Source organism: Carya illinoinensis, chromosome 2, assembly GCF_018687715.1.
Source record: "Carya illinoinensis cultivar Pawnee chromosome 2, C.illinoinensisPawnee_v1, whole genome shotgun sequence".
NCBI classification, from domain to species: domain Eukaryota; kingdom Viridiplantae; phylum Streptophyta; class Magnoliopsida; order Fagales; family Juglandaceae; genus Carya; species Carya illinoinensis.
In genome coordinates this window covers 9,492,805-9,502,099 of record NC_056753.1, presented here as the reverse complement: position 1 = coordinate 9,502,099, position 9,295 = coordinate 9,492,805, and the positions used below count along the sequence as shown (strand labels likewise).

At 42.5% G+C, this 9,295-nt stretch overlaps 1 protein-coding gene across 1 annotated transcript; it reads right to left on the bottom strand.

Annotated features, from left to right (window-relative positions):
* Positions 1-3,831: 3,831 nt before the first annotated feature.
* LOC122294383 (auxin-responsive protein SAUR32-like) lies at positions 3,832-5,085 on the bottom strand. Its single transcript, XM_043103079.1, has one exon. It carries the CDS (start codon positions 4,660-4,662, stop codon positions 4,291-4,293), a length of 372 nt encoding a protein of 123 aa, XP_042959013.1. The 5' UTR covers positions 4,663-5,085; the 3' UTR covers positions 3,832-4,290.
* Positions 5,086-9,295: the final 4,210 nt, after the last annotated feature.

Below are 9,295 nucleotides of genomic sequence, written 5' to 3'. Positions count from 1 at the left end.
CACCGCAAGAACACTCTACGTGATACGGTACAACATGACCTTTGACACAACCTCCTCGAGGTCTGCCGTGCCTTCGTCTGGGGAAAGTACTCCTAAATTGACAATGCTCGACAATTTGTGTTTAGTCTTCAACACTTCCAACCCATCTAGAGCCACTGCCAAATGCCATGAGGGGTTTCCAAACATTTGCTTTAGTGCATACCTATAGCGAGCCTTCACCCAAAAGGCCTTGTAAAGGATCAGAAGGCTCATTAGGCCTAGAGTTCTCTGGAACAGAACCTATGTAAGAAAGTCAGAAGGGCCTAATTGCTTGAAGAGCAAGAAGGGAGATGCAATGATCGCCAATGTAGAATGGAGAACTTATATAGGCACTCACGACGATTTGTTCCCTGAGGTCTTGGGAACATGCGTATCCCACAACGTTATCAAATCTAGCACAAATCTCACAGCGCGTTATGCGTGAATCCCACAGCACTCACTACATGTATCTCTCGACAGGTAATGCATGAATCTCATAGCATGCACCGCAAAGGCCATATGGCACCATTAATGTGAGAAGTGCATAACGTGTAAGTATTAGCGTTTAATTGGCCGAAGTGTGCAGGGCCCATGCGTGCCTAATCAGATGGGAAGCCCCAGGACCTAACATGTGACTAGAGCGCGGAGCGCAAGGGCTGGCCCCTTTTCGAGAAGGGGTATCTCAAGCCATAGCAGCCAAGGCGAGTAGAGAGTCCCAACAAATCAATCAGCAGGAAAAAAAAAAAAAAGAAGAAAAAGAGATGAATGATGAAAAAACTACAAAGCAAAGCAATGAAGAAATATACATGTTTATTAATAACTGAGGTTTGCACATGTGAACTTTGCCCAAAGGCTTTACACAAACGCTACAAAAGAAAAAGGGAAAATAATTAGCCAGCAGGGTCCTCTGAAAGAACACTTGGGATCAAATTCTCCCTTTTGTGAGCCCCTTTCTTTAGGGCCACTGGGGTCAAGTTCAAAGGTGTTGAGAGTTGGCCTCCTCTTGGGACCTCTCGAAGTCGGCTTTTTAGTAGTTCTTACATCAATGAACGTGGACAACCATCTCCTGCCTCCCCTGTCTACTGAGTTGCACCTTAACGAGGGTGTCCTCCAGCTCCTCCTTGTGCTCCCTCTCTGTTGCAGTGCAGCGTATGGTCAAACGTGCCAAAGACTGGAGCACCTGGTTCTTGTTCTCTAGGTGTTCTTGACCATCCATTATAAAGACTCCTAACTGCTCCACACCCTGCCATCATAAACCTTGGTCAAAGATGCAAGGGAGGTGCTAAGAAGGCCTAAAGGAGAAAAAAAGGCATGCAACAAGGTAATACTAGATAGTTGACCTCTAAGAGGAATCCCTGTAGGCCTTAGGCCATCTTATGGACTGGACTAGAGCGATTCCCTTTGACCTCTAGCTGCAGGGCGGCCTTCTTTATGGAGGATCCTCGATTACGACCCCATCGCCTATTGTGGCCTTTGAAAATGCTCCTTGTTCGGTGGGAGTTACTTCGACCCCATTGTCCATCGGAACCAAAGCTGTAGTAGTAGCAGTAGGGGAGATCGAGGGAACTAAGGCTTCCTCATCCTTGCTAACCCCGATGCCCAAAGCAATAGCTAGAACCTCACCGACTCTCGCCCCCACCACCATAGGATCAGCGTCAGCCGCATTAACCATGACTATCTCGGCCCACATGATCTCCTTCCCGATCTCAGTGTCAGTACCCAAAGCAGGCTCAGGAGAATAGGAGATAAGAGAGTCCAGGATGTACACCGGTTGAGTATCTCCTCAACCCCGGAGGGGAGTTACTTGAGCACGAAAGAGGGCACCCCCGTGGATATAAAGTTGAAGGAGAGAGGCATAGCCTACAGAGAGCATACCTTGGATGCAGAGGTGGACACCACCTTGGCCCTGACGCCGATAGCAGGAGACACACCCTGTGACCCATGGGAAAGGTGATCTTAGGAGACACCAAGGAATAGTGCCATGAGGTACTGCCTGCCAGGTGAAAGCCCCATAGAGCCACCAAAACCTGGCAGGTTAAGAGGAGAAGCATCTAGAGCCACCCTAACTTGATTCAGGCTGGCTGTAAGAGGGGTATCATGGACCCACTATAGGAGGGTTGCGCCGCCCTGATCTCGAGAAAGGGCAAAAGGCAGTATGGCCTGGCATGGTGACACATAAACCACCTCCCTCCTGGGCAGAGGTGGCACAAGTTGCTGGATTAGCACCCCTCCTCATGGCTACCCAGTAGAGCAAATGATGTCGTCATCAGAATCCAGCTCGATTGGCAAGCTCTTCCTGGGTTTCTTCCCCTTCCCTTCAACTGGTGGACTAGGGGAACACTTACACCCTTGGTGATCGGCCGGCCCCATCGGAATGGTGTGTTCCGCGTATCATATTTGTGCATAGGAGGTAAGTACTATCGTAAGCTGTCGTTGGACAGTAAGGTGTCTATAAGAACTTTAGCTTGGTGCTTGGCCACCCAAGCTCATATGACCTCAATGCATTGAACCTCTTGTGGGGTTACTGGGGTCTTGACAACCTTGTCATCCCACACGACTAGCCAAATGGCCCGAACAGGGTATTCTTGCCAGATGACCTGCTCGGCAGGGAATTTCCATCTATCACCCAACACGAAGAAGAAGCACTTAGACCACCCAGAAAACTTATTGTACTGTGGCTTCAGGCAGATATAATAGAAGCTGCAAGTGTTCCTGTCTTCTTCAAAACATTGTGGGTGAGGAAAAATTCTTAGCCGGTAAGGTTTGGCTAGTTAGTCCTCGCCTCCTCCAGGGTGCACCAGCAAATGATGCAATAGCTCACAATGATCCTCCATGCGTTAGGATAAAGCTGAGTTAGAGCCATGCCCGAAAGGTCCAACACATCATGAACATGGTGGTAAAGCAGTAGTTGCATGCCACTAGCGAACATGGCAGGAACAAGGCGACCTTGAACGTGAATCCCTCAGGATCCACGACACCCTAGTTTGATGGTGGTACCTTGAAGTTAACAGCACCCGACCCCTTATAATCAGTCCTTAATGACTCGTTAGGAGTCAGTACCGACCACCACGAGGAGCTCTCATATCTCTAGGCTATCATGGGAGCTTTTGCAAGTTCGATGTTTGCTAAGTTTAGAAGGGGATTCACAGGCTTGGCAGGTTTGGGGTTCTTGGAGCTTTTTGGGGCAACATGAGTAGAGCTCTTGGGTGCCATGCATGAGTAAGGAAGAAGGGAAGGACAGGCATGGAAAGCTTCAGAGAAAATGAGCAAAAGACGCTCGGAAAATGCAAGAAGAAGTTAAGGGACTACCAGCAACAAGGGGGGAAGCTTATATAAGCCTAAGGTGGTAGTTCGTGTCTCGAGACCCTAGGAACCCACGTGCTGCACGAAGATTGCAGACTTAGCACGAATCCTGCAATGTGACCCCTATGAAGAGACATGGTAGGAGCCGCCTAACGCCATCAATATGGAAAAAGTGTAACATACGTCATCAAGTACCTGAAATTAACTATCGGAACATGCCAATAAGGTGTGAATGGGAACCGTTGCACCATACTAGAGGAGATGGAAGGACCGAACAAGGATGACTTACTGTTTGACATGTGGAGAAAGCCGAGAAATGAACATGGCCCCGATTATGTAGAGGAGAATAATTAACAGCCAATCGCGCGGGAGGACAAAGGGACTAGGGCAAGGAGGAATTCTCACTGGACGACTCTGGTAAGAATTGTAAGCTTATCATTTTCTAATAAATATTGCATGATGACCTGCTAATTGATATATCTATTTTTTTAATTATATAAATAAATAAGATAGTTTCAAAGGATATGGTATTAGAAAAGAAAAATCCAAATACATCTCAATGCCTGCTCATAAAATAAATGAGGGACTAAATACATGATGAATCTGAGAAAGGTACAAACTGTTAATTTGTTGTGATTATATATGGAGGTGGATTAACATGATGCCCTACAAAAACCCTTGGTATCAACGGACGGAAAGCTCTCCAACGTGGAGTTCCATGCTCACTCACTCTCTCACAATAACACACATTTCTCTATGCGTATATGCCTATCTGAGCTGCACTATGTGTATGGTATTTGTCTGTCACCTACCCCATTTATTGAATGTGGAGCAAACAACGTTACTATACTGTCTGGGTTTGTATTTTTCTGGGAAATACAAAACCTACAAACACTCCAAATCTGCAGAACCCCAAAGATTGCAGCATCGAAATTCATGCATTTGAGGTGCCAAAAAGCAAGGTTTTGATCAAAGCCCAAAACACCCAATTATATGATCATGATGATGAAGGGATTTTTCCCTGTCAATCATTCCCTGAACGTACCTAAACTCCTCTACATGGCAAGGGATAGTGATTGTACCCTTCTGATCAAAACCGTACTCTTCCTCGGCGTCCTTCAGGAGCTGCATGAACAGTGGGTGGTTGAAATATATAACAGGCACCACAAATCTCTGTTGCTCCTCACCCTGACCAACCTTGATCGCCAAACATCCTTTTGGCACATCTCTCATCTCTTGCTTCTTCCCTTGGTGATGCAGCTGAAGATGATGCCGAGGCAGGTTTGGGTGAAAGTTTCTCCGAGTTTTCTGATCTCGACTTCCCATATCTGCAAAAGTCATGCAAACGAAGATCGACAAAGAAAGACAAAGGAGTACGTCCGTACGTAGCCCTTGCTTTGCTAGCTAGTTCTCTTGCCGATTTTTTACCTCCGATTAGTACACGTTTTATACAAGAACAATGTAAAGAGGCGCCCAAGGCTCAGAGGCTCCGATGCCTTGGTTGAAGAGGTAAGGAAAGAGTATCTCAGAGAGCTTGGCACGTTGGCCGTGGCTAATAAACGTTTGCCCAAATACAAAGTTCATAAAGGCCAGAAGAAGAAAAAATTGGATATATAGGAAGAGAGTTGGGACTCTATGACAGTCGAGGAAAGTGTGTTGAGGCTTCCTAAGCTGTAAAAGTAATTTGTTATTTTCTGCCCAAGTAGTTTCTAACTTTCTGGAGCCTTGGATCTTTGTGGCCAAGATAAATTGGGGGGCGAAGTTAGAATCCACGATCTCATCCTTTGTTACTACCGTACCAGTTGAACTACAAGTCAGATAATTTTATATTATAATAATATTTGTGCAGGCCAATATCCTTTGTAAGGTTGTGATTCATCGGATTGCCTGCTTTTAGGTTTTGTTATCGAAAATGCAGTCCGATTTCAACTTGGAAAGCTTTTGGACTGTGATGAAAGGGAAGCAACTAACACTAGTAGAGGTGGGCCAAACACAACATAATGAGTGTTTCCACGATCAACAGTGGCATGTTGGACAAATTCAACCTCGATGTCTTGGAGGAGACTTGACTTTTTTTGTCTAAAATTATGCATAATCCAACCATTTTTTCTTTATGTTTCTTTTTATTTCGGGATGAAGTTAGAATCCACGTTCTCACCCTTTGTTACTACCATACCAGTTGCATTACAAGTCTATTCCAGATAATTCTGTAATATCGCGGTTACTTACACATAGTTAACCGGTGCTTATTTTTCAGATACTTTCATTTCTTTTTCTTCAAGAAAAAAATTTTAATATGCAACTTATTTTTATTTTGTTACATCAGTTGGCATTAAAATCTTTTGTTTTTGAGTTTTTTTATATATAATTATAATAAATTCCACTAAGCGGTGTTTATACAACAAGAATTAAAATTTATTACGCTATCAACTTTTCAAAGTGGGAAGATATCTGAATCTTGCAGCTTGTTGGCTTCCAAGAAATTGTCTGATCCAAATGTTGAAACCACGTTTACCAGTGGATAGGAATCATCAATCAATTAATAGATATTCCCGTAGATCATGTCAACTAGCTAGCTAGTTGACCTGAGAAAGAGTGTGGCGCATTGTTTCATATTCCACGTTTTCCATGCTCTGTCGGTATTGCTTGAATTATTTGACCACATTTATTTATATATGCTAATGGCAATTGCCACTTATAATTTGGGTGGTCAAATAATTCAAGCATACCCCCAAACTATAACAAAAAAAAAAAAAAAAAGAAATTGTTTTGTACTAAAACTAATAATTCTTTTATTATTTTTCGTTATGGCATAGGTTAATTTAATAATTATTTAATTATTTAATGTCACATTAGGAGATGATGACATAATAAGATTAAAACCACGATAAATAACATTTTAAAAGAAAATGATGAAAGGGGTATACAACCACACTTTCACTGGATATAACGTGTCTAAAAAATTTCACATCTTTGAGCCAAAACTCATACTTGCTGAGTTTAGCGTAAAGCTGATGTTCTTGTAAAGTCTTCAACACTATCCTCAAGTGCTCCCTATGTTCTTCATCACTTTAGGAGCAAATCAGAATGTCATCAATGAACACCGCTACAAAGCTGTCCAAATACTGCCTAAATATCCGATTCATCAAATCCATGAATGTTGCTAGGGCATTCATCAATCCGAAGGGCATTACTGAAAATTCAAAGTGTGCATAATGAGTCTAAAAGGCCGTTTTAGGTATATCTTGATCCTTAATCTTCAATTGATGATACCCTGATTGTAGGTCTATCTTAGAAAATACTCTTTGCAACTGATCCAACATCCATGGCAAGGGTTACTTATTCTTAATGGTTACCTGTTTCAAATCCCAATAGTTAATGCACATCCTCATAATCCCATCCTTCTTTTTCACAAATACGATTGGTGCACCCCATGGGGACGAACTTGGGCAAATAAATCCTTTTTTGAGGAGTTTCTCAATCTAAATCTTCAACTCCTTTAATTCAGCCGAGGCCATTTGATAAGGTGCCATGTGCACTAGGGTCATAACTGGCTACAACTGAATTACAAACACCATTTTCTGGTTTGGGGATAATCCAAGCAGATCATCGACAAAAACTTTAGGAAATTTTTCTATCATAGGAATCCGTTCGACTCCTTTAAGTTCCTCTCTTGCACTAGTTATAACCACTAGATATGCAACGGCTTCTTCCTTCAAAGTTTTCTTTACTCATCCTACCGTTAAGGTTGACAGAATCGACTTTACCACTTCCCCATGTAACAAATTTTGTCCTTCGAGGGTAACTCAAAAATAACCTTCCTTCTTTGGCAATCTATCTTGGTATAGTGCCTAGATAGCCAATCCATTCCTAAGATAAAATCAAATTCCATTAAATGGAAGACGATCAAATCCACAGTCAGGGTCAATCCTGTGACTTCCAACGGACAATCCCTAACTATGCAAGTGCATCTAACCATCTTCCCATCCGGAATAGCTACTAAAACTTTATGAGACAAGGACTCCACACTCAACTTACATCTTCTCAAGCAATCATATGACACAAAAGAACGTGATGCTCTAGAATCAAATAGAGCAAAAGCCAATTGTTGCATCAACTTAACCTTACCTAGAAGGGTAACTAAGGTTACTTAGGAATTCTTAACAAACACAGGCTACCAACTATAGTAGGGTTGGAATGTTACCAATGATTACTCTAGCATCTATTGCTTGCTCAAGTCCACTTTTCCTGAAGTGATTGCATAGACTTTATCCTTTACGGGGGTCTTTCATTTGCTTCCTGGTCTTGTTGCTCCTCTCTTCGTATTATGTGGACACTCTCAAATCATATGGTCAGTCTTACCGCATCTAAAACACACTCCCATGGTGAAACAACATTCACCATTGTGTCTTCACCTGCAACCATGACATGGTGGTGGCATAATAGGCACCACATTACCCACTATCTTCCCTTTCCCTTTATCCAAAGTATAGGGGATCTTTTTCTTCCCTATATTCTTTCCCAGAGAGTAGGACATTCCTCTCTTGCGATCATTATAAACTTGAGAAATCAAACTCTACTGCTCCGCCTCTACTATCAAAGCAATGTTCACTAACTCTTGAAAATTCTCAATCCACAAGTAGGCAACCTGATTTTGTATCCTTGGTTGTAGTTCGTCTCAAAACTTCCTAGCTTGCATTTTCTCCATACTGACCAAATGAGGGGCAAATCTTCCTAGCTTCATGAATCGAGCTGCGTATTGTTCGAATGTGATATTACCTTGAATCGGGTTTGCAAATTCTAATACTGTTTGGTTGTTTCTAGAAAGAAATGACTATCAAATTCCTTCTTAAAATGCTCCCAAGCGAGAGTGGCGACATCTCCCAGCTCTTGCGCTAGAAGCTGCCTTTTTGTATCCCACCATATGCCAGCCTTACCCTGAAGTAAGTGTTTGGCATATTGGACCTTCTAATCTTCTGTACATCCACTGATGTCAAATGTCCTATCCAAGTCGATAAGCCAGTTGTTAACTCTTAGAGCTCCTTCTGTACCCATAAAGTTCGGATACCTATATACCATAAATCTCTCAAACGGGCATCCTCGATTCTCACCTCTAGGCTGCTTTTGCCTCACATTCTGCTTTTGCTCCATTTGGTATCTCACTACTTCAGTCATTTGCTGTATAGTTTATGTGATTGCCTGACCTCCTTCCAATGGAGGGTTCCTGGCCTCTTGATCTTGCGACCTTGGAGAAACATCATCACGTTGTCTGTGCACCATTGAGTCATTTCCTCCTAAAATGCACAAAACCAATGCTTATCAGCTCCTCCTAAAAGTAGAGACTTGCTCTTTCTTCACTTTAGAATTGAGTTCAAACTGCATACTTATCCTCCGATCGTGCCTCCTTAAGGATTCAAATCTATAGTTATAAAGTTCAAGCTTATAACTATTAGATTTCAATCCTAGCATCAGGTACCATGTATTCCTAGGATAACATGTGGTTTACCCAAATACGTAACTGCTCTAATACCACCGCTCAATGACTCCCCTAGCCTCTGTTTGGGAATGAATGGTGACTGAAGAGTTGAGACATGTAATACAAGGCTGCATACCCCTTGTCATGACAGTTAAGACGCAATGCACCTATTTGATCTAATAGTATGTAGTATATCTCAATGAAAATTCTACTTAGGTCAATTAAAACAAGACAGATATCATGGTACCGAAGCACATATCCCAAAACATAAATTTTCATAATAACCATCAAAAGACTTAATTTCTTGGAAAGAAACTCACAAAACATGGGACCATCACATCAAGTGTCTTCAAAACAATTCATCCATCTTCAAAAGGGTCCCATAACAAAAGTCCTTTAGTGAGGTTGATTCTACTTGGCCTTGCTCTAATTCATAATCGTCCTCAACCGCTCAAAAAGCTACAACACTTCAGTAGTGAATCGGTTGGTTGCTTTTAA

Bases quoted from the DNA above. Each gene is read 5' to 3' on its own strand.
- LOC122294383 (XM_043103079.1), bottom strand. From the start codon at position 4,662: ATGACTTTTGCAGATATGGGAAGTCGAGATCAGAAAACTCGGAGAAAC.